Genomic DNA, 26,109 nt, shown 5'->3' on the forward strand with positions numbered 1-26,109 from the left:
CTTGGACTCAGTCGAAAGGCTGCACCCAAGGACCCAGAAGGCCACATATTGACTTGAGGCCACAGGTTCCCCACCCCTGGTCTAATCCAAATTCGTCATTTTACAGAAGAGGAAAACAGGTGAAATGACTTAAGATGATGTTGATTGGATTAGAATCTAGCTTTTCAGACTCCTAGTTAAATCCTATATTGGCTCCCTAACCAAAAACTTGGAAATTATTAGAATAGAAATCACTACAGTGGACAGGCCCAAAAGTAACTGAACAGCTCTTCTCTGAGCCTCAGGGTGAAGGGATGATCCAAGAGGCTCTTAGGAGAACCAAGTGACCATTTTCCATTGATGTCATATGCATAGGGCACAGATAAACAGAATAGGACCTCCATGGTGTGTGCAGAACCAGGCCAGCTGTGGTTGCTAGAACATATAGAAGAGTTGGGGGAGCCAGGATAACTGTTTGACTCCTGAGAGATGGCAGGAGCAGCTGGCAGCTGGGGTACAGAGAGCATGCCAGAGTAATCTCTATAGAAAGCATCGACTTGAGAAGCAGGTCAGCTGACAATGGACAGACCTACTCTGACAGGTACACGCAGCAAGGCCTTGACTAGTTTGTTCCTTGAATTTTGTGGGAATTGTGATTAAACTTCCAGTGTGGTGGTAGAGGGGCCAGGGAAAAGAAGACAATGGCATTCATCAGAAGGTGGTTAAAATTATTCCTTTGTTAACCAGACTTGGACACAAAATAGATTTTCTGTTCTTTGCATGCCTTTTTAACAAACCTGTTCTTTATTTAAGTATTTATTGCTAGCCTGATGCTTGCTGGGGAACTGAAGCCCCCTAGTGGAGCATGTTAAACAAGCCAAATTCAGTTTTTAGCACTTGAGCCAATCCTTGGGTCATGAGAGTCCAGAGGAGATATGAGCCACAGGGTACACCAGAAACATTAAATCATTAAATTCACAAAAGGGATGCTTTACTGAGTCCAAGCTGTATATTTCTGGGCATGATGGTTTTCTTTTTTATGTTAGCATTTTAAACCTCACTTCTTATGACCCACGTTTAGACCCATGGTCTGAACTAAAATCATTTTACATTTGATACTGTTAGACAATACATGATCATACTGACCATTAAAAAGTGCCCAATCTGAATCCCCTTTATAATATTAATGACAAAATCTTCCTGACTTGGCTTGAACTTTCTCAGTGAGAGGGAACCTACCCAGTATCAAAGCAGGATTCTTGGATAGTTCTAACTGTGAGACTGTTCTTTATACTGAGTTGAATTTCCCTTTTTTATATAAAACTTTATAATTAGGAAAAGAGAAAGAAAGGGAACTACAAGTCAAGGACACTGGTGGGTTTTTCAAAAATTAATTTTTATTGTTACATTCCAAAGAGGATGTAGAAAGTAAAGAGCCAGTTAGCCAATAACTGTTACAGCTCTCAAAGGATGGAGTGCAGGACCTTGGTTACAGTTCAGAGACATACAAAACAAAGCTCACCAGCCACCTTTCAAAATGACTGGAAATGCTGAAGAATGTACGTAAGCCACCAACCCCGATAGGCTGAACTTTAGAGATGGATTTCTTTATCACATGGTTTCCAAATCTTGAGGCTTTATCCCTAAGGCCATGAGAAGAGGATAAGAAGGACCACATACACCAACACCATTTGTTCAGTCACTGAGAAAATTAGCAAAGGGCCATTCCATACCACGATCCCCTCTCCATGAGACTGGAGGTTTTATCTACATCACAGTACCGAAGTAGATCTGCACTTCTGTCAGTAATATTTCACAGTCAACTTACCAAGTGTTGACAAGAGCCAATCATCTGCTTAGGACAAGGTTAGTGCTAAAAATCAATTGAGCATGTCAGCATTTCCAGCAGAATCTGACTCCACTGAAAATGAGAGCAAGCACAAAAATACAATAGGAAACATCTATTTACAAAAGTCCATGGAATAAAGTGTCGTGTGAAAGTTTTGTTTCCCTCCCCCTAAACATGAAGAGTGTGAAAGTTGTCTTGAAAAACATGTCAGAATTAAGGTAAGGAAGAAGTGCAGAAGGAAATGTTTGCCAGAGAGAAAGGATCTCAAGATAATTCATAGGTAGATTTAGCTTCATTAGGAAAAGCCAGAAAGAATTGTTTGTGGCTTTTTGGCTTCTGAGACATGTGCTTTTAAAATTTTCCAGTTAATACTTTTTATTTTCTTAAATTAAAAAAAAAAAAGCTTTTTTTTTTCTGCTTCCAGTTTTGACCCATTGAACAAGTCTGGTGAATTCTCTCAGCAGTGGTTTAAAAAAATCGGGAAGATGTGAGCAGTTTTTCCCACAGCCCACCTTCCTTCCTTCCTTCCAGTCACCTTGGCACTGGATTCCTGATTAACTGAGGACCACATGCCGGTCAAACACAGATTTCCTCTGCTCTTGAACCTGAAGCTTCCAACGTTGCTGGGCATACTCCACTTTGTTGAGCACGTTAGCCCGGCTGCGGGATCGGGCTAGCACATCGTGGGCATTTGCAAAGGGCTGGTGATCCTACAAGTCCAGGAATGAAAAAAAGGGAAAAGGAGGAATCAACCAATGGTCGAAACATATTGCATGCTATGCACACTCAAAGATCTAGGCAGTGCATAAGACTGTCAAATCAACAATGTGTCTGTCCTACAAACAGTTTAACACCAACACACACGAGCCTGTATAGAACTCACATGTAAGAATCAAGGGTCCCCATATTGTTTTCACACCAGAAGGAGGAGGTTAATTATGGTAGCAGGATAGCCCATGACTGGTGAAGAATAGGAGCTCTGGGAGGTCCTATTTCTCAGGGATGACAGCAGAAAGACTTCTCTCAAGAAAAGAGGTCAAGACATTCACGTATTGAGGTGAGAGAAAAAAATTCAGTGGCTTGTCTGTTATACAGCAGTTCTGTGATAAGGGTAGGGCCTTAACCCAGATCTTAACCTCTTCAGAGTTGGTCAAGTGGCAGCCAAGAATTGTATTTGCCCAGGGAAATAATTTAGTATAGCTTATCTGTTTATTTTTTATATCCTGACCCTCTCCCCCAAACTAATTCTATAACAGCAAGAATATTAAAGCCCTTTCTACTTCAGAAGTTGGCCATTTTTACAAGAGAGGCCTTCAATTTCAAAAGGAATGCAGGACACAGGGATTTGCCTCAATTTTTACCAAGAGTATCACCTGATTATTTTATATTCCCTGGAGAACAGACTACAATATTGCGAAACACCCAGTAGCATTCACGTTAACCTAATGATTAAAGCTTGAGGTGCTATACAAGGTTTCTAGGTGGAAAAACTAAAGTAAACCAACACAACAGGGTGTTTATAGTCATTACACTGGAAATAATTGTATTAAATGCTCTAAAAATAAAACATAAACACAGCTGCCTAAATGACAAAAGCCTTCACTAGTCATTGACTGCTTTATGTTTGGCCTTTCCTGGACCCCTTTCTCAAGAGCTTGGCCCTGATAGGAAATCCAAATCACAAGTCATGCCTCTCCCTAAACCCAACTTTTAGCCTTTAGAGAAAAAGACAACTATTCTTCTAAGTCTATTTGAAAAATCCAAGTACTATACATATCCTGGGTATGAGTAAAGTGTGCAAAAAACTATGCAGCAAAATATTTATGATGCCTGACTTTATTTTAATAACATGGCATGTTCTTTTAAAATGTCAAAAACATGAGAGCATTTTCAACAACAGCTCCTTCCCAATGGCCCCGAGGGAATCCTCATAATCCTCCTCCTTCACTATATGCATCTTTTCAAATAATGATGCCTCACTGTAGAAAATATTAATACACTATAATCAAACCCCACCATATAACAGTGAAATAAAGCGCTATGGAATTGAAGGGACTAGATCGTCCAGCAGATAATGTTGGATCTGGAGTTAGGAATATCTAGATTCAAATCCTGCCTCAGGCACTTATTAGCTGTGTGACCCGGGGCAAATCACTTCACCTCAGTCTGAGGATGGTAACAGCACCTATTTCACTGGGAGAATAAAATGCAATAATCTATGTGAAGTGCTTTGTAAAGCTTAAAGCACTATGTAAATATTAGTGATGATGATGACGACATCAGCGCCACTCTTCCTATGGAACTAACAACTCCCTCTAGCATCATCACCCTAACAATCGGTTTTCATAGAAGTAATTATACATTCTCTCCTTAAAAGTGATATTCTCTCCCTGCCCCGTCCTCCAAAAGAATCTAAGCTCTCTGCAGGCGAGCAGTTTCTTTTTTTGGCTTTGTATTCCCAGTACGTAGGACACAGGAACTCAGTAAATGGACCGAACTGTGAATTAATTCCTTCCCTAAGACAGTGCCATGTAATGAAAAGCATACAAAGCACACTTCCTGGCTCCTGATCAGCTGGGTGACCCTGGGGACCTTGATGAGCACCAGACTCCCTGCCTCAGAGGGGAGGAAGGACGGCGCCTTGTAAAGCCCTCACTAAATGTGAGGTATCTTCATTGTTAATACAAGGTGCAGAGCTTCCTGGTAGGTGCCAGAGAATACAACAATAAGGAGAACACAGTTCCTGTCCTCTTAAGGTCCCAAAGAGGCTAATTAGCTCTGTAGTGCAGAGCACATTAAAAACCAGATACTAAAACTCAGGCCTCCCAGCTTTCCACTAGTGTCATCTCTACTCCAAACACAACCACCATGTTCACAGATAAATGGTTCCTTAAAGGTCATAGCAGTGATATGAAGAATAAACTCTGTATATAAAATACTACTACTTGGGCTTGTTTAAATATAAATACAGGTACGAGGAAGGGGCACATACACGCTATCAGAGGCAAAGGACCTCTCAGCTTCTATCCCTAACAACTTACCTAGATAGGGGAAAATTTTCTTAAGGAACAAACTCTACAGAACAAAACAAACTAGGTAATCCTTTTACTCTTTCCCCAACTATCAGAACAAGACTGAACTGGTTGCTTAAAGCCATAGATGCCTGTGGAACACAAACAGAAATTCACTCTTCTTATAAGCCTGTTCTTTTTATACCCGATAAAATTACAATAAATACAAAACACGCTTTAACGTAATGCTTTGATAATACTGATGATGTGTCATGGTTATGTGATATAGTAAATACACAGACTAACCGCCTTCTCAGAGCTTCCCAACCTTCAGTGTCAGCCTTACACCCTGGTCTAATATTGCTAACTTAAAAAAAAGGTTTAGATGGAAACCTGAGTTTGAGTCATTTGGATATTTTGAAATTAAGACTTTTAAAAAGGAGGTACATATACATATAGAGAAATGCTGAGTTTTAGAACTAAGGTTGTTTTTCAAAGTCTCATAGCTATATTCTCCACACAAATCCTACTTTTCTGGTTTATCAAGTACAGAAGCAGCTCAGGGTTCTTGGGAGCCCGGCCAACAGAAGCAATTCGGCTTCCAGGCTTCGAGTGCAGGCCTGGGAACGCACTCTGTGTCTGTTGCCTACCAGCCTAGTTAGCTTCAGAGAGTAAAATTAACCACCAAGTGATTCTTCTTTTTAGAAAGGCAATTAAGGATATAGAATCTTTAGTATTCTTAACTTGTAGAAGCAGAGATGCCAAGCAGGAGGTAACTATCAGCATGCAATTCAGATTCTAGCTAAAAGCCTAACACAGTGGAGATGAGACCCCATCCTGACCTGTTCAAGCATTAACGATGGCCATTCATGATGAGTTTGAAATCAAAAGGCAGACTCCATGTTACACTAAAGCAAGAGCTCTAATGCTCTTGGAGTCATAAAGATGCCCTTCTTCAGAAAACAGCCTCTTCAGGGCATAATAGACAACTTCACAAAAAAGTCTTGGTGCCTTCTGAAAGAGCAGGCAATACTAAATGGAAGGGCTGGAGTTGGGGGTGGGGGATGGGCAAGGAAGAAGGGGAAACGAGGGCCTCGGGTATCTTCTCTTTTTTAAAAACATTTTTATTGTGGGTATTTCCCTCCCAATTACCAAGCATTCTTTTCATCCCTTCAACCTCCTCTCCCCATCTGGAAAAAAGGGAACGAAACATAAAACTCTTATGATAAATAAGCAGAGTCGAGCAAAACAACTTCTCATATTAGCCATGTTCCAAAATGTGTCCCTCACTCGGCACGTCAGCCCATCCATCACCTCTCTGTCAGATCCTTTTTCAACAGAAATGAGAAAAGATGATAAATACGCCCTTGGCTCAGCTGACACTAAAAGGGGCAGAGATCTGAAACTTGTTCATTTGTCTTAAAAGCAGCAAGAAGCAATACTCTCAAACCAGCATATGTCCTTGGATAGAACAGCTTTCTCAGGAAAAAACACATCACAACTGAAGCATTAAAGACAATGCACAAATTAAGCCCCCAGTCCTTAGCATAGTTCCTGAGCTATAAGTGTTTAATAAGTGCTTGATGATTATCTTAGTCCTAACATGCTATATTGCATTAATTATGTTGCAAAAATATATTTGTTTTCAATTATTTGGCAGCAATTATCAAGTAGAATATGATAATTCAGGGAGACTATTAACTTACCCCAACATCATCATCACTCTGTATCAATTGGGAATGTCCAAAGAGACGCCTCTTCAAGATAGGTTCAACAAGCGTAAGGTATACCATGTACAGAAGAAGCAGGCCCAGAATAGATAGATAAATTATAATTGTAACCTGAAGGCAAACAGAAAATACATCACATCTCTAAGAAACCAAAAAACTAAATTTTATATATCAACGAAGGCAGTGAAAATGTGGCTGTGAAGACCATGTATCAACCATATCAGTAACACTGGGAACTAATCAACCTTGAGAAGGTCCTTTAACTCAAGGAAATTCTAATACAAGAAACAAAATTCTTCACTAAGTATCAACTGAGGGGAGAGAAGACAAGAAACCATTTCATCCTTGGCCAGTAATTGTTTCTCAAGGACTCCAAACATCACATATACACCTACTGTTAACTCCAGTTGCCACTGAAATGCCCCCCTTTTTTTACCTGCACACAAACATCACCGATTTCATGTCCCAAAGTTAAAGGTCTATATTATTAGGACTTACACAAGATGCAACTCTCCCAATTTTAACAGTGCAGCCTAGAGAAGATGTAGTTAGGTAGAGTGAAAAGAGTACTAGATATGGAAATGTACCAGCTCAGGGTCCCTAGGCAAGCCACAATGCTTCAGAGGCTCAGTCAAACAGTATATGCAGGACTGATCTTACAGCTGTTGTGGAGACAACGTGCACTAATCTATATAGCACTAGATAAATGTGACCTGTCACTCTCATGATGATATGGAAAAATCCAGATATAAGAGAATCTTGGGAGCCTTGAGTCACATTCTCCTAGTGTGGACTGGTTTCTACAGAGCACAACTTGCTGTGTAACTTGAGTCAGTGGGACTTCTGCATCCCATGCAATGGGGAAGATTTCCTAAGACAGCTCTCGGTAGAAGATGGCAACCTAAGACCACAAAAGTTTTGTCTGCCTCGGGAAGAACTTAAACCATCTTAGTGGGGTAGGGGGTTATCCTTCAAGGATCTGTGATTTCCTTTGAGTGGTTTCTCCTATCAACACAGACAGCTAACCTTCTAGGTTAGAGTTGCTGTGGCCAGAAACTTCATCACTCTTTGGCCAAACTGATAAGGTTGGGAGAGAGTAGGAAATGACTCTAGGTCACCAGAGAGAAGACCTTATAGTTTAAAAAAAATAAGGAAAATAAAATCTTAAGATCTAGAAAAGGAGGTCAAATTAGACAGAGTTCTTAGTAGGCCTATTAGCATAAAATATGTATTTAAACCCAGAAAAAACTAAGTCAAATGTTTTTGTTTTGGTTACATTATTCAGCTTTGAGGGAGGGAAGTGGGAAGAAAGAAAGGAGGGGGATTTAATTACAGCATGGCCATACAGAAGAACTGAAATGACACACATCAGCTTTCTGAAATGGGATAATTACACACTTTCTCCACAAGAAATTAGTGGGACCTCACACATTCCTCTAACATTAGCTAATTAATCCACAAAGTATCTCCTAAGGTACACAGGTAGCAGGCTAGTTTCAACTTACTCGTGACGGGAATAGTGAGAGCTAAGTGACTAGTCAGATGTCAGGTAAGGAAGTCCAAGTTCCCCAGTTTCTGTTTTAGGCAGAAACCAATCAGCCACAAAATCAATAACAATCCCTTCTGCCGGTGCTGTATTTTACAATCTCCAATAAGGTTTTACTGACATCTCGCTGGATTCTTAAAACAGCCTTGTGAAGTAGGTAAAGGCACAGTTATCATTCCTCTACTACAGTGAGGATGCTGAGGGCACAGAGGAGATGGGATTTGCTCTGGGTCATGCAGCTGAGAAGGAGCAGAGCCAGGACTGGAGCCCAGAGTCTTTGGCTTTAACTTCATAACCACTGCCTGTTATCAGACTGCTCTTTTGAAGCCTCTGTGTTGCTTCTCAGAATAGCAGAAATGGAAACTTACTTTGATTGTGACAGAACTTCTTTCTTCATATTTGCATTCACAACGCAGGCAGTAGGCTTCCACATCAGGTCCCAGGACTGGCATGGGTTCTACAACATGCAGACAATCACTGAAAAAAAAAAAATTTAAGAAAATTAAAATGATGTTTAAAATTGGTTTGATAAGCTAAGTATCCAGGAGCAAAACTTTATCTGAAATTTAAAATAAAGAAAAAAACCTTAATTAGAGAAGTTCTAGGAATACATCATAGAATACTAGCATCTCAGAGGTCATTAAATACCCCCCTTCAACAAGCATACCAATAAGGCAGGACAAAAATAATCTCTTCTCCAAGAAGAATTTGGAGATATCGCTGCAGTAAAATTTAACAATTCATTATAAAGGAGAGATAGGGCCAAATTAAGTTATCCTTTACCAAGGTACTCATGTTATCTTACGAGACTCAAGCATGAACAGCTAATCACAGAAACTCAGGGGTGGAAGGGACGGTAGAGGTCATTTAGTTCAACTCTTGCCTGCTGTGTGAATGAGTATTGACTCTCCACGCATAAACAACCGTTAAGTGCCATAAGATCTGTTAAATAGTTATTAGCACAGTCACTTGAACTTGCTCATTTGGGCTCAGCTACCCAAAAAGAGCTTGAAAAAGTTTCCATTTTTATGTCTTGTTCTATTTTGCTTTAGCTTTACATCTCATCCAGCCATTCACCTGGGTAATCTCACCATCTGACCTCACGCCTCCAAATGGAAGCTGAGTGCCGGCTCTCAATACCTAGCTCTTCCTGAATCCCAGCCCCAGTCCCTAGGTAAATTAGTCCACCCATCTTTGAAGCTCCCACTTTAGAGCAGTACCTAGCTAACCCAACCACTTACCCACTAATTCTGGCCTTAGTCATTCACCATCATCAGCTCTCTCTGCTACCCTCTTTCCATCTCCCCAGAACATAACTGCCTTCTGTGTTTACCTTTCCTCTACACGCGCTGTCTTTCCCTTTTTGAATATAGGCTTCTTGAGCTTAGCACAGTGATACCTGTGACCTAAGAAGAACTTAATTTGTTTTATTCATTAAGTCAGTGAATATGTTTTAAAGTGATCCATAGGAAATGCTTCCAAGAGCACTGATTTCACTGTCTTCTAAAGTTATGTCTAAGTCATCAAAATCGGCTTCTCAGAACTGAAAGCCTTCTGATGTTATTAACCCTACTAGGTGGTTGGAGAATCAACGTGGAAAAAAAATCACACATCGAATGCAAAGAACATCTTCCTAGGAGGAGATAATTCTGGGAAATATTCAAATAATGCCGCTCCTTCAGCTAAAATTTATTAAGTATCCATCCAAAGCTGGACTGGGGTGGCTGTGCTACACAGTCAGCAAAGTCTGTCTCCGGCACCTCCCACTTACTTCTGGGACTTTCTCTCATACGTTGACCTCACCGCAGCTGCCCAGAATCTCCCATTCTCCCACTCTCTCCTAACAAAAGATCATCAAAGTTTACTAGCTATAGAACCCTGGGCGGGTCACTTCAGGGGTCTGGGCCTCAATTTCTTCACCTGAAAAATGGCAGCAGTAATGGTTATACTACTAGTTGTTGCGAGAAAATAACAGAAAAGCTTAAAACACGACAGATAATACTCCTAGTTGTAACAGTAACACTTTCTATTCATTTAGTACTTTGCAGTTTGTACGCATTTTGGCCTCCTCACCATTCAGAAGGAATTTTTCCTATGTTTAGGATGAAGAATGGAGGCAGCATCCCGTTCCCAAACTCATAAAGCTGACAAATGGCAAAGTGATCCCTCTCAAATCAATTCCAAAAAGATTTAAGTGAGTGCTCACTACACGTCTGACTGCACTAGAAGTGGCAGACAAAAAAGACCAAAGAAATTCCCTTCAGAAGCTTCCAGCCAACTAAGAAAAAGGGAAGGAGAGAGAAGGAAGCCATATGAGCCAACACAATTTATCTTTATTTTATGTTTCTTTTCAGAGGGAACATGGTACATACACTTGGGAGTCTAAAGGGCCTGGATTCAAATCTTGGCTTGGACAGTCACTAGTTGTGGTTTCAGGTGAACTGCTGAACTGTTTAAATCTCAGCCCTCCTCTGAAAAATAGGGATAAAGATACTTGCATTGCTGACCTGAAAGCATTACAGAAATGGTGGATATTATGATAAGCTAATTCTCACGTTAAAGGACAATCACCCCAGTCCTACTAAAATTTCTGTTACTTGACAAAGCTTGCAGTGTTAAGGTTCACCTCCACCCCACAGCACCTTTCAACAAAGTATACTGGGAAGGTATATCTCTCAACTCAAAGGGCAGCATCTTTAAGTGACATTTTGAATAGAGGCAGGCTAAGTGAGGAGATGCATTTGGCAGGCCATGTTGGTGGAACAGTCACCTAAGACCAGGCGTGTGCATGCCTGCGGGTGTGTGTGTGTGTGTCTAACACTGGTACTATAGGCCAAACCTATGATGATGAAAGTAAAGCAAAGGTACTTCTAAGGCTTACCTTTGAACAACATTAAAGTTCAAATACAATGTAATAATTTAGACATCATGACAAGTGATCTAAACTACATCACACAAAGTTTAAGAGGGATACTCTCTGTCTTGTAGGAGCTGTTCCTCTAACAAGTGACATATCAGGAAGTATAGAGGATAATTCTATTCACTAGACATTGCCAGGAAGAACCCTGTATTAACTCTTTTCTCCCTCAATCAGGAAAAGCAACGGCTCTCCTATTCAGTGTCTCTTCTTGTGACCTTAGGAACCACAGTCACTGTCCCCAAAGTGTGAGATGAATGTTCCTCCTGAAAAATAGATGGAGGGCAGCAATACAAAGGCCCAGAAACCCCAGCAGGCCAGCAGGGTCAGAGGGGCTGAGTGGTGATTGGCACTGAATAAGTGTTTGACTTTCTGATAGCAAGAGACAGGGCCATAGCCTTAGTGGTATTTCTTTAGTAGAGTCTGGCTTTGCTCATTCAGCTACACCCAAGAGCGCCTTATAAACATAGACAACCATGCCACCTAGTGTCAGGAGGGGGAAGATACTGGCTTCAAGACAGAACCAGACACAAAACAGAGAACTGACACAACTTTACTGAAACAAGTATTTGCTATTTCATAAAGAACCTATAGGTCAAATAAATTTAGCAATAATGAAACATGGCAAAACATGAAACCCAGGAAACAACAGGCAAATATTATCCTCAGGGTGATCTAACTTTGATAGCTACAGCAGTCCACAAGAAGCAGGCTGACCACTGAAGGACTTCTGTCCCAATGTTCTTATCCCACATTGCCCTCTGAAGCCAAACTACATGAACTCCTAGCCACAAGCTGGTGAATATAGATGTCACACTGAAAAGCCCAGCAGGAGAGGGCAGTAAGAAGAGCACAGGACTTGGAAGCTGGAGATCAGAGTTCAAATCCTGCCTCAGACACCATGTGAACATGGGCAAATCACTTCAATCCCTCAACAACTTCATCTGTAAACAGAATGAAAAACACTTGCAATGCCTACTTGAAAGCACTGTAACAAAGTAAATACTTGCCTTGCAGACCTTAAAAGCTATATAAATTTATGTCATAAGTGATTTTCTCATTTCCTGCAGCACAGGATACACACATGTATAGATCTTAGGTGGAACTCACATTCTGGCAATGCTTCAGTCACAAAGCACATGGAGAAGTAACCTACCTAACAGAGAGAACACCAGACTTGGGAGTCAGAGAGCCTGTGCTTGTGGCCCAGAGCATATGTCCTAATACGGCAAGGGCAAGTTCATGTTTAGCTCATTACTGCCTGTCTATCTATGTATGACTATCTATCAATCACTGTCTATCTCTCTCTCTATGACCATCCAGCCATCCATCTATCTATCTATGACTATTCATCAATGTCTATCATCTATGTAGCATATTTATCCCTCTTTATTAAAAAAAAAAAAGCCTGTACTGTGTGACCTTGGGCAGGTCACTTTATTCACCCTGGACCTCAGTGTCCTCATTTGTAAAATGAGAAGGTTGGACTAGATCAGAGATTTTTAACTTTTTTGCACCACAGAGTCTTCTGGCAGCCCAGTGAAACCCATCATCCCCGCCTAGGAATAAATTTTTAAATGCACAGAAGAGGGTTCAGATGGATTACAAAAGAAACTAATTATACTGAAATATAGTTGTCAAAATCTTTTTTAAAATGAGTTCATGGCAGCCAGGTTAAGAACTCTTTGACCAGGTGATCTCCAAGATCTCTAATTCTCATTCGATCCTCAGGACTCTGAGGCAGATAATGAAAGTATGATCACCACCTTCCAGATGAAAAAGGTGAGATTCCAATCCAGTTCTTCTGACTCCATTCCCAATGCCCTCTGCGCTACCTAATGTTGCCTTTCTTTTCTCAAAGTCTTGGAACACCTTGGTCGTCTGCACCTTGCCTAACTTTCTGAAGCCAGGTCTTTTCAACCAGAGTCAAGGAAGCCTACCAGCCATAGCAAGGCCAGAGAGTCAAAACAACTCTTTTCAGTGGCTTACTGTTAAATGTCATGATTCTCTCCTACAGCATCCCTCACTAGGGCTGAGTGATGTTCAGAATCTATCTGAACCTGAAAGCAAAGGTAATCGGGGAAAGGACATGGGTCAAACACCTGAAAGGTAAGTTCATCTATCATTCAAATAATAGGTACTGACTTGGACTTCATGTCTGAATAAACGAACTGAAGTGCCCATTATATCCTGAATGATTTATCAGCACACATTAAAGATTTTGGCTTTCTTTCAAATTACAAAGTGACTGTATGATATAAAGCCTAAATAAGCAAAGCCAAGTCATTCTGTAATATGGAGCTATTACAAATGGAACAAGAGAGAACACAAGAAGCTTTACAAAAGTCTACTTAGCAAACATCTGACAGAGCTAAATGCTCATTCTGGAGAGACAACGAACAGCTAGATATTATGTAATTCAAAATAATCACCAGACTTAAAAGAAACAAGAATTTATTAAGCATTTACTATGTACCATGCACTGTCCTAAGCACTTTACAAACATCTCATTTCTTCTGGAAGGTAGGTGCCATTATGATCCTCATTTTATGGTTGGGGAAACTGAGGCAGAGACAGGCGGTTAAGTGACTTGCCCAGGGTCACACAGATAGACAGGTTCTGAGGCTGGATTTGACCACAGGTGCATGACAGGGTGAGGCTAAAGGGGTTTTTACCAATACTTAGTATTGGTGACTCTCTACTCTCTACTAAGAAGTAGAGAACCTTAAATGAGGCCAAGAAGAGCTGCTTAGCTAAATGAAGGAGGCAAGGGAAGAAGGTTTTACATCTCCACCGAGAAGTATACAGAGCAAAAGAGCTGGGGTTGCAGCTGAAAATATCATATCCAGCAAAGCTAAGCATAATCCTGAATGAAAAAAAAATAGAAATTCAATGAATTGCCAGACTTTCAGGATTTTGTTGCAAAAAACCCTGGACTTAACAGAAAATCTGACATACAAGATCCAAGAGAAATATAAGGTAGACATATGAATATGATTATAGCTCATATGCATTATATATGTATGTGAATGTATGTATATACATGTATATATATGCATATATACCTGTGCATATGTATATGGTACATAAAATATGTATATCTGTGCTTAATTTTAGCCTTTGGGGGAGAGGGAGGAAGGAAAGGAAAAAGAACAAAGTAAAAAGTGCACAGCAGAAAACAAAAGAAAATTTATAATGAAGCAAAGATGAACAGCTCTGAACACAACATGTAGTATTTATTATATAGGCTTTCTTGAAATGGAAATTCATTGCTGTATATTTTGAATCCTCTCTTACGTTCTGCTGTGCACATGGCAATGCTTTTTTTCTTTTCTTATTTTGTATTCAAGTTTATAATATGTTTCTTTTCCTTTTCTTATTGTGTATTTGAGTTTTAGTATTTAAGTTTAAAATAAATTAATTTTTTAAAAAAGAAGTGTACAGAAGATCATTATGGGCACTTCGGAGGCCTTACTCAAGTACAGCACTCCATCTCTTGGGTAAATCCAATCTGGCTACCCAAAAAAAGGGGGGGGGAGAAGGAAGGAAGGGAGGGAGGGAGAACAAATAAACACAGGACTGAGAATGAGAAGCTCTGGCTGCAGTACCATGAACTGCGTGACCCTGGGTAGGTTATTACCCTCTCAGAGCCTTAGAAATGGTGATAAGATTAGTAGACCACCAGTAGGTTGAAAGGACTAAGTGAGAATGTGTGTAAGGCATACATAAAGCACTATACACAAGCTTACATTATTACGATATTTGCTTCTAACAGGCATCACCAGATCCAATCAGCACTTTACTGTGACTATTTTCTAAGGGTGATAAGATTAGATTATTGCTGAAGAAGAAAAAATTCCAACTATATTAGGCAGTAATTCTAGGGCAGTAAAAACCATCTTGGAAAGAGCTTTCACAGTTAGCTCAACACTCCAGAATACTCACCAATCTTTCTGAGTTATGTTCTTGTTATAAATGTATCCAGAATGTTCTTTATAAGGAGGACAAATACACTTACACCGGACATCCTCAAAATTCTGCAACCAAAACAGAGCATTCTGCATCAAGATGCTGCTATGTAATACATTAACATGCATCACATTTAAGAGGACACACTTTGCAAAGCATCACTGCTGACTGAACTCAAGAAGTATTCTAACATCTTAAAACTTCAAGAATGAGGTGTTGGTTTTTTTATGTACAACTCTTTCCTAGTGAGTTTAATTTGAGTTGTCACCTAAAAGCATTACACAAGAGACATTTTTCTCTTTTTACAATAATACAATTGCTATGATAAAACATCTGGCATCTATAAATCATTAACTACTTTTATGGATCACATTATAGCCAATTTATTGTGAATTTCTTGTTTCATCAAAGTCAGTAGAAAGCCTAATAAAACTCTGTTGATGAATAAAGACACCCTATACAAGAAAGAAGGGTAGAATACAGATAAAAATCCTATATGCCTGAGAGAGCAGAGTTCTCCCCAGCATATCCATTTGGGATAAGGATAAGGACACAGATACACAGAGACTGGAGGTCAGGGAAACTCTTTTGATTAGGGTCAAAGTCCTGGCAAAAAAAAGATGACCAAGTTAAGCAAGCTACTGTTGATTAGGAGACTGAAAAGGCAATCTTCAAATACCTTCAATGCTGTCATGTGGAAGAGGAATTATTCTAGTCCAAGAGGGCAGAGCAAGGGTAGAAAACTATACGCTTTATATACGGGAAGGCCTTCCTCACAATTAGAACTGCCCAACCATAAAATGGGCTGCTTCAGGAAGTACATAATTTGAGGAGGGAGGGACAGAGGGAAAGAGAAGCACTAGAAAATGAAAAAAAGGGAGTATTGTACAACTTGGGATAACCACAGAATAACCACATTCAACCACAGAAGGGGAAGGAGAAAACTTTAGGCCAAGACCACTGGAGGGTTCAGAATGTCTTGGATTGAGGGTTGGGAAGGGAGGAGACCCTGTGATATGGGAAACAGGGAGTGGAGGTCATTCTTCCAGGGATCCAAAGGGGTATAACAAGAGACAGTGTGGTATAGTAGGGAAAAAGCCTCAAATTCATTTAGATCAACTCACCTTCCAACACTCTGCAACCCGGCCAAACTGGTCTTCTCTCTTCCTCACACAATACACAATTGCCTGTCCTGGTGCCTGGGCACCTGCCAACCCTATGGTAGGAATATACTCCCTCCTCACCTCTGCTTCATAGAACCCCTCTCTTCCTTTAAGACACAGTTCAAGCACCACTTTCTACATGAAGCCTCATCCTGATCCCTGAAGTTTTCAGAAGGAGCCTCGTAACAGGACTCAGTGTTTCGCAAGGTCTTTCTAGGACCTACACTTTGGGGAGGGACCTCTGAGACCCAGGGTTGAGGAGAGGATCTTTCATCAGAAGTCCAGGGGGCTTCTGCCATCGCCCAGAATGAATGCTGAGGCACCAGTTAGAATTGGATTTTGGAGGTGAAGGAGGTTCTCAGTACTGAGGGTTTCAAGAAAAACTAAAATAACAGAGTACCAATAAGTAACAAGTAAAGAAAAAGAGTAAGACAGCACCTAGTGACCCTCAATAGCTCAAGTCACCTGGCCCAGGTAAACAATCCTCTCCAACAGCTATGACTCCTAAGCCACTGTCAGTGATGTGCAAAAGATCATGGAAACTGGGAGAAATTATTACAATAGAGGAAAAGGGCAAATATGGGTTCCGTTTTCAAAAAAGGGAATAAAACAATCTGCAAAGTGGAGGCCAGTTATTTTAATTCCAGGAAAAATTCTAGAATGGATCATTATTGCCAAGGTAAGTACATATCTGTCAAAGGGATGGTGATTACAAAGAGTCCTGTGGCTTCATCAGAGACAGGTCCTCCCACACTAACTTCACTCCCCTTTTCAAAACAATCAGGTTTCTAAACTGGCAGATCAGGAGAATGCTACAGATAGAGTTTACCTAGATTTTTACAAAGCACTTAAAAAAATATCTCTTACCCTTCTGGTGGAAAAGATGCTGAGAAGAACAGACACAAATACAAACAGAAGGACTTTGGTTCACTGTCACCTTACCAGGAGGTCTCTGTGCTTGGTCTGGCGTTAACATTTTTATCAGTTATTTAAATAAAGACACAGATGCAATGCTCATCAATTTACAGATTACATAAAATTGGGAGAATGAATGACAGCATCCAAAAAGATCTTGACAGGCTAGAGCATTGGGCTGAATCTAGTATGATGATATTCATTGCAGACAAATGTAAAGTTTCTCACTTGGATTCAAAAAATCATTCTCACAAGTACAACATAAGGGAGATGTGGAAAGATGGCAATTTATCTAAAAAAGATGGGCGGGGCGTGCGGTTTAGTGGACTCTAAGTTCAAAATGAGGAAGCAGAGTGATACAGCAGTCAAAAATGCTGGTTAACATCTTGGACTGCGTCAAGAGGCAGAGCTGCCAAAAAGTAATGGATCTCATAGACTCTGCCCTAGTCACATCACCTTGTTCAGTTCTGGGCACCACAGTTTAAGAGGGGCACTGATAGGCTGGAAAGGATTCAAAGGTGAGCCACCAGGCTGATAAAGGACCATGAGTCCATGTAACATTAGGAGAGGCTGAAGGAACTGAGGATGCGTAGCATGAATTCCTAGGGGGACACAAATGTCCTTAGGTATCTGAAGGACCATCTTGTGGAAGAGGGATGATGTTTGTTCTGTCTGGTCCCAGAAGGCAGAACCAAGAGCATAAGATAGAAGTTTTAGGGAGGCAAATTTAGGTTTGACACCTGGAAAAACTTCCTAACAAAGGTAGAATGAGCTGCCTTAGGAGATGGTGGCACTTCTTGGAGGTTTTTGGGTTTGTTAGAGTAGGGACTAGACTAGACTAGCTAAGATCTCTTCCAATTCTGAACTTGTGATTCTATAAAACGTTCCCATCAGGACTAAGAAGTTTGGTGGGAAGGGGAAGGGGGGGGGGGGGAGGGAGAGAAAGGGAGAGAAGGGTAGAGAGGGAGGGAGAGGGAGGGAGGAATAGGGGTGGGGGCAGAGAGTGTTTTGAGGGTGGCTGGGGATAGGAAGCAGGTCTGGTATTAAGAAGAAACATTATTCAGAGCAGGAGATCTAGCTCCCAACAAGTCTAGAGATTACAGGACTTCCACGGGAGCTAATGGGTGAGCCCTATCAGGATCTAGTATTTATTAGTCAGGGCTGGAATTTTCAAGAGGAAGCCTCCTGCCAGGACTGGGGATTTCAGGGGTTCCTGTCGGTTTAGAATTGTGGGAATGGGATGGGGGACGATTCCTGTCAGCGTCAGGAAGGTGGGGGGGGGGGTCCTCCTTCTTAGTTTTGAAATTAGGAGGAGCGTCTGTGGAGGATGTGACTTGTTTTGTTTTTCTTTTGGAGGGGGTGAGGACCAAAGGTGTCGGAGCTGGGGGCTCCTACCTCTGGGAGGCCTCCGTCGGGACCTGGTATGCGGCGAGGGGCGGGGAGGTGTCTGGTTAGGACCACAGCTTTCAGGAATGGAGCGGAGGGAGTGCTAGCACAGTGCGGGGCACGCGGTAAGCTCGATCACACTGATCGAGGAACACTGACGTGAGGGCAGCTAGTGCGATCCCAAGTAATGATAACGAGGACAGCAATAACAGCCATAAAACAATGATGATAACAAACAGCCGGCACGTCTACGGAGTTCCAAGGTTTGCCGGACGCTTCACAAGCGTTATCTCATTAGATCCTCTCGAGATCCCGCGGAGGTGGTTGTTATAAAGACACCCATTTCACAGAGGACGTAAACGGAGGCAAAGGGAGGTTAAGTGACTCTCTCAGGGTCCTGCAGCTGGTAACGATCAAGGAGTCAACATTTACTAAGCCCCCACTATGTGCCAAGGGCAGTGCTGCTGCTCTCAAGGAACTTAAAACTCTAACGAGGGAACCAACGAGCAAACACATATGTACAGAATCAATAGGAGATCATTAAAGGGAAGGCTTCCTCGTAGGAGACAGCATTCGAACTCGGCTCCAAGTCCAGCTCTTCAGCCACGACCCCGCGTCACTTAACGCCTCTCTGCCTCAGTCTCCTCCTACGCTCGTTATTACTTCCCTCTGAACCACAGGGGGGTGACGGGGGGGGGGTTTCGAGCCCCCCATCAGGTCCGAGTCAGGCACGCCCCCCACCCCCAGGGGCCCGGTCAGACCCCTCCCTCATAGAGGTGTCCGGGGGAGGTGACCTCCCATCACAGGGTCCTCGTCAGGCCCGGGCGTCGGGGTTGGGGGCAGGGCCGTCCCTCCTCTCCCCTCCCCCTCTTCCGAGCCGCCCCGCCCCAGCCTCCGCCCGGCCGGGTCCCACTGGCCGCTCACCTTGGCCGCGTTCGCCAGCTGCACCAGCAGCAGCCCGGTGAGCGCCAGGAAGGACAGGCCGAACACGAAGCAGAGCCGCAGGAAGCCGCTCCACACCGTCGTCCCAGCCGCCACCGCCGCCGCCATCTCGGCCCGGTCCGGCCCGGCCTCGGCGCCGCTCCGTTTCCGTCACGGCACTTCCGCCTCGGCCGTCGCGTCACGGAACTCACCGCGTCCTGCGGGGAAGGCCTTCCCCCCGGAAACGGCTGCCGCGCGCCAAGAGTCCGGCGAGAAGGAGTTCCGCCCCCTCCTCTCTCCTCCCTCCTCTCGTCTCCCTCCTCCCTCTTCCCCCCGCCCCCTCCCAACTCCCTGGGGAGCCAGCTTCTTGAATCCAGCGCCTCTCTGAGTGCCTGCTCGCTTCCTCCTCCTGGATGATTGGTGGTTATTGCGTCGAAGTAGTAATAGCCAGCACTCACTTAGTGATTCGCAAATGTCAAACAATAATAACTCATTTTCTCTTCGCAACAATCCTGGGAAGCGGGAGTTTTATTGTCTTCATTTTACAGAGGAGAAAGCTGACGCAAAGAGAGGTCAAGGGCGGCTGCATTTGAACTCGGGTCTGGCTGCCTCCAGCCGCCTTGACCAGAGTTCTTCACTCGTTCCGAGGTGTTTGTCTTCACAAGGTTACTGTATAAAGGGGTCTGCTGGCGCTACTTAGTTCACTTTAAGTTTATACAAGTCTTACACGTGCTGTATCAAATGGCTTGCCTTTTCTTTTTCCCACTTAAGAGTATTTTATTTTTCCAATTACATGCAAAGGTAATTTTCAACATTCACTTTTATAAGATTTTGAGTTCCAGATTTTTTTCCTTCCTCCCTCCCCTGCCCCCTCCCCAAGACGGCATGCAGTCTGATATAGGCTATACATGTACAGTCATTAATCATATTTCCACATGAGTCATGTTGTGAAAAAAGAATCAGAACAAACGGGAAAAACCGGGGGAAAGAAAAAAAAAACAACAAAAAAAGGGAAAGAGCCTGCTTGGCTCTGCATTCAGACTCCATAGTTCTTTCTCTGGATGTGGATAGCGTTTTCCATCGCCTTTTGGACTTGTCTCAGAACCCTTGCATTGCTGAGAAGAACTAGGTCTGTCGATGTGGCTGTTACTGTATACAGTGTTCTCCTGGTTCTGCCCACTTCACTCAGCATCAGTTCATGTAAGTCTTTCCAGGTTTCTCTGAAATCCGCCTGCTCATTATTTCTTATAGCACAATAGTATTCCATTACATTCATATACCACAACTTGTTCAGCCATTCCCCAAATGATGGCCATCCTCTCAATTTCCAATTCTTGGCCACCACAAAGAGCTGCTATAAATATTTTTGTACATGTGGGTTCTTTTCGCGTTTTTATGATGTCTTTGGGATACAGACCTAGAAGTGATATTGCTGAGTCAACAGGTATGCACAATTTTATAGCCTTTGGGCATAGCTCCAAATTGCCCCCCAGAATGGTTGGACTAGTTCACAACTCCACCAACAATGCATTAGTGTTCCAATTTTCCCACATCTTCTCCAACATTTATCATTTTCCTTTTTTTCATATTAGCTAATCTGATAGGTGTAAGGTGGTACCTCATTGTTGTTTTAATTTGCATTTCTCTAATCAATAGTGATCTAGAACATTTTTCTATGACTACAAATAGCTTTAATTTCTTCATTTGAAAACTGCCTGTTGACCATTTCTCAATTGGGGAATGACTTGTATTCTTACAAATTTGACTCGGTTCTCTATATATTTTAGATATGAGGCCTTTATCAGAGACACTGGCTGTAAAAACTGTTTCCCAGCATTATTTGCCTTTTCAAAGAGTGGGGAGGAGAAGGAGAGAATTTGGAACTCAAAATCTTAAAAAATGAGTGCTAAAAATTATTTTTACATGTAATTGGAAAAAATAAAATATTTTAAAATTCTTAAAATAATTTTTAAAAGTTTATTCAAGTCTTCCCATCTTTCATAATTTCTTATGGCACAACAGTGTTCCATTATATGAATATACTATGATTTGTTCTGACATTCTCTGAGTGATGGGCACTCCCTTAGTTTCCTATTCATTGCCACCATAAAAAGAGATTTTGTGTGTGTGTGTGTGTGTGTGTGTGTGTGTGTGTGTGTGTGTGTTTGTAATATGGATCCTTTTCCTCTTTCTTTGATCTCTGGGATATGCTGGGTCAAAGAGTAGGCCACATTCAACATATAACTTTTTTACAATTCAATTTTATTTTTAGTTCCAAGTTCTTCCTCTCCACCCACCACCTGTCCTACACAATGAGAGAGCAAGAAAATAAAACCCAGTACAAATGACCCATAACTTTTGTTTCTTTTGAGGCAATTGGGGTAAAGGACTTGCCTAAGGTCACACTGCTAGTGAGAGTCTGAGGTCAAATTTGAACTCAGGTCTTCCTGACCCCAGGCCAGTGCTCTACCCACTCCACTATCCAGCTGCCCCTGACCTGTAATTTTCAAAGCTGTCCTGTTTTTCTGTGATTCCCTCTCACCTTTTATCTCATTTAAGTTAGTGGAAAAAAAGACCTTTAAGCTACATTGGCAAGAATCTGGGGTTATCTCTTTGTACTCCCGGTGCATAGAGAAGTGCCTGGCACATAGAAGGCCCTTTATAATATTTATTGATTAACTAGACTTAGAGTCAGGACACAGATTCTACTCCTGACTGCCACTGTGTGAGGGACACCTTCCACTTTTGAGACTTCAGTTTCCTCTTTTGTAAAATAATAACAATTCTCCCTGGACTCCCTAGCCTCGGGATTGTGTGGAAAGTACCGTGTAGACCTTTTAGAGCTACAGACTTGTGGGATATGAGTGCTTGTGGACTCCTAAGGGCACTGTGGGATCCACTTGCTTCTCAAATCGAAAAAGATTCACTTTTTAAAATTTTTTTTTATTCTTCCCTTAGTTACATATTAAAATAATTTTTCGACTTTTTTTTAAAGTTTTGAGTTCCAAATTCTATCCCTCCTTCCTTCCTCTACCCATTCCCTGAGAGGGGGATAAGTAATTAGATATAGGTTATACATCTGCAGTCATGTAAAGCCTTTCCACATTAGTCATTTTGTACAAGAGGACTCGAATAAAAGAAAAAGAAAGAAAGTGAAGAGTAGCATGCTTCAGTCTGCATTCTATCAACACCAGTTCAGGCAGATAGTATGTTTCGTCATGAGTCCTTTGGGATTGTCTTGGATCATTGTATTGCTAAGAATAGCTAAGTCATTCACAGTTGGCCATCCTACAGTATTACTGTTACTTTGTACGCTCTCCTGGCTCTGTTCGCTTCCCTTTGCGTCAGTACATGTAAATCTTTCCAGGTGAAAAAGATCCACTTGTAAGAAATCATCAGAAGCTCAGAACTGAAAAAGGCCACCTGTGGAATCCAACCCATCCTCGTTTTACAGGGGATGGAGACGGAGGGAGGGAGAAGCACAGATATACCCCTACGCTTTTCAGGTCTCTCCAACTTGGAAATCTAGAACTCTGGACTCAGAATCCTGCTATGGCAGTCCCCTGAGCTGGTCTAAGACACCCTCTGTTGGCTAGGATTGGTCTGAGTCCAACCCCTTGATGGCCTCTCCTTCCCAGCCTCAGGCCCTATCTGCTCAAGTCTGGCCGCATCACTGCCTTACTCGAGAAGCAGGGCTCCCCATTACCTTATAAATACAAACCCCTCTGGCATTTAAAGCCTTTCACAAACTGGTTCCAACTTCTTTTTTTTTTCCAGGCTAATTTTACTTTACTCTCCCAACCACTCTACCCTCCAGCCAAAATGACCTCCAAATAGTTCTGTTTACACAACATTATATTTATAATAATTCATCCCCTGCCTTTGCTCCTGCACCCTGGGCCTTTAATGCTCTTTCTCCTCACCTCTGCCCCTCCAAAGGTCTAGTTCCCTTTAAGGCTCCACCTTCCATAAGAGATCTCCCCCTCCCTCTAATTATTACTAATTGCTTTCTATTTATTTTGTATTTAATTATCTATGTACATATTTATCACTGTCCTTCCTTCTCCTTATCCCTACTCTGCAAGCTCCTGGAAGGCAGTGACCTTCATTTTTGTCCATGGTGCCTAACACAGTGCTTAGTGCATAGTAGGCCTTAATAAATGTTTATTGAATTGAATCGAATTGGGGGATGTGAGCAAAGGATTGTGGAGAGAATAATGATTCATCAGCCCAAAGTACAGACCCAGCCTTCTGTTGGTTCCTCTAAGTTTCCCCAAACTCCCCCGACTCTCTTGTGATATTTCATCATTCTCTTTAAAAAATATTGATGAAGCATCTGACATTCGTGCTGCTGAATTTCTCAAATTGTGGAGAGTCTGGTGCCTGATACAAGATCATGTGTGGGACCCTGACCCCAAAGTGAAGCCAGAGGGGTTCTCCCCCTTACAGGATCTATATTTCAGCACAGAGAGACATCATGGAAGTGTGTCAGTGTTGTTGTTGTTTTAGCTTGTAGCCCTGGGCAGGATGGGTTTCTACAGGATTAGGACCTGAGTGTCCAAGGAAATGGGATAAAAGAATTCACTCCTGAGTCATCTGAGGCCCGTTTCCCAACTGTTTTCCTTGGAGCAACCCTCGGTTCTGGGTTTGAGTGAGATCCTGGCCTGGCCTCAGCCCAAAGGATTCCATTGCTGAAAGTCGGCCTAGTGGAGTGGGGATAATAACAGCACCTACCTCCTGGAGTTGTTGTGAGGCTCAAATAAGATAATATCTGTAAAGTGTTTGGCACAGTGCCCAGCACATAGTAGGCGCTCTGTAAATGCTAGCTATTACTATTATACAAATATGAATACAATACTGCCCTTCCCATAGGCCTCTACTTCCCAAAGCTCACTGAGAAAGCTGGTCCTGGCAATGGACAGAGGGCAGTTTCCTGAAGGGCCATGTGAGAATCTAGAGGGGCTGGCCTCATCTCACCCTGTACTTCCAGTTCATTTCTCATGGCTTTTCATGGTTCCTGGCCTCTTTAGGTTCATGCTTCAAGGCTTTCTCAGGCCTTTCAAGGCCAATCCAGCTTAGGCAGGTGCTAGTATTAGCCCCATTTTACAGTTGAGGAAACTGAGGCAGAGAGATTAAGTGACTTTCCCAGGGTCATACGGCTAGGAAGTATCTGAGGCCAAATTTGAACTCAGCTCTTCCTGACTCCATACCCAGCCCTTTACCCTCTTCACTGTCCATACAACAGTCCATAAATGTATGTTGGAGGAAAAGTGGATGAAAGATCTGGCCTGGTGCACAAAGAACAGAAAGGGCATGAGACCCTGCCAGTGTGTTGTGTGCCCCACAGACAGCCAGCCTGGCAACACCCCCCATAGAGGCTAAACTCTGCAACAGGCTAACTTTCCTTCTTTCTTGAGCTCTAGCCAGCTGCTGGCTAGGTTCAAATTTTAACCTCTATTTCTCCTTTTTTAAAATTTTATTTCTAATGGAAAGTATGTAGTGGCATTTTGCCCCCTCCTGTGGTGCCCCATACCACTAAGGCCAGGCCCAGGGGCACATTGCCCATAGAGGCCATGGAAGGCCAGTGATGCCCTCCTCTGGTTTCCATGGCAACCGTCACAAACCCTTGGCTTCTGAGCCTTTCCCCCCTCCACCCCTCCCTTAATGGGCCATTAGGACTGACAGCTGCGCATGAGTCATCTCTCATCCCTGGAAGACTCCCCTAATTCCAAGTTGAGAAAGCTTCTTTCTGAGAAGCCACGTGAGAGAAGCGATCTTGTTTTTCTTTGCCCAGAGATAAGGAGAACTGGCCCATGGAGGGGGAGGGGGCACTTTTTTTATTTCCCAACTCAACCACAAACTGCTGTGGCCTGCTGTACAGAATCACGGATGGCTGCCCCACTACAGCAACTCAACTTGTCTTTACTGTGCTTCTATGGAATTTACTCCTGGTCTTCTGTCCACTCTCCTCCCCGACCTCCCCCAGGTATCCTTTTTCCCATCTGTAAAAGGTGGGGGTCAGGCCACATAATCAGTAGTCTCGTAGTATACTAGACGCTCTGTTTGACATGCGAAGCCCTTCATAACCCAGCCTCCTCCTACCTTTCCATTCTGCTCACACCTATTCCCCAACACATACTCTTCAATCTAGTGACACAGGCCTCTTGGCTGTTCCACCAAGACATTCCATGTCTCAGCATTTTCTAGTGCCTGGAATGCCCTCCCTGGTCCTCTCCACTCCCACGGACCTCCTCAGCTTCCTCTAAGTCCCAACTACAATCTCGCCTCCTACAGGAAGCCTTCCCTCGCATACAGTGTTCACGTGTTCTTTCCCCCAAAGACTGTAAGCTCCTTAAGGGTAGGGATTGTCTTTTGACTCTTATTATATCCCCAGTGCTTGCAGAGTGCCTGGCACATAGTAGGTGCTTAATAAATATTGATTGATTGATTGCCATCAAGCTAGCAGGGACCTAGAGGATATCTAGCCCAACTCCCTCCTTCTACAGATGATGAGTGGCCAAGGTCACACAGGTAGTAAGTGGGAGAACTGGGATCTCTAAGCTTCCTTCCACTGCTAATATTTTTTGTGGATTCTCATTTAGCTCTTGCAGGGACATCACAGGCAGATTTGGGGCCTCTCGATGACAATTGTCTCTCAGGACTCCCAGGAAACATTCATGACCATGGAGAACATTTGTCCTCTAAAGGGAAGGGAAATTCTCA

At 42.6% G+C, this 26,109-nt stretch overlaps 1 protein-coding gene across 1 annotated transcript; it reads right to left on the minus strand.

Annotated features, from left to right (window-relative positions):
* Positions 1-1,354: 1,354 nt before the first annotated feature.
* Positions 1,355-19,573, minus strand: TMEM9B (TMEM9 domain family member B). Its single transcript, XM_036764890.1, has 5 exons — positions 19,390-19,573; positions 14,978-15,069; positions 8,484-8,592; positions 6,546-6,680; positions 1,355-2,538 (listed from the first exon to the last, which is right to left on the minus strand). Exons 1-5 carry the CDS (start codon positions 19,513-19,515, stop codon positions 2,383-2,385), a joined length of 618 nt encoding a protein of 205 aa, XP_036620785.1. The 5' UTR covers positions 19,516-19,573; the 3' UTR covers positions 1,355-2,382.
* Between the last annotated feature and the right edge of the window lie 6,536 nt (positions 19,574-26,109).

This window comes from Trichosurus vulpecula, chromosome 6 (genome assembly GCF_011100635.1).
Source record: "Trichosurus vulpecula isolate mTriVul1 chromosome 6, mTriVul1.pri, whole genome shotgun sequence".
In the NCBI taxonomy this organism is placed as follows: Eukaryota; Metazoa; Chordata; class Mammalia; order Diprotodontia; family Phalangeridae; genus Trichosurus; species Trichosurus vulpecula.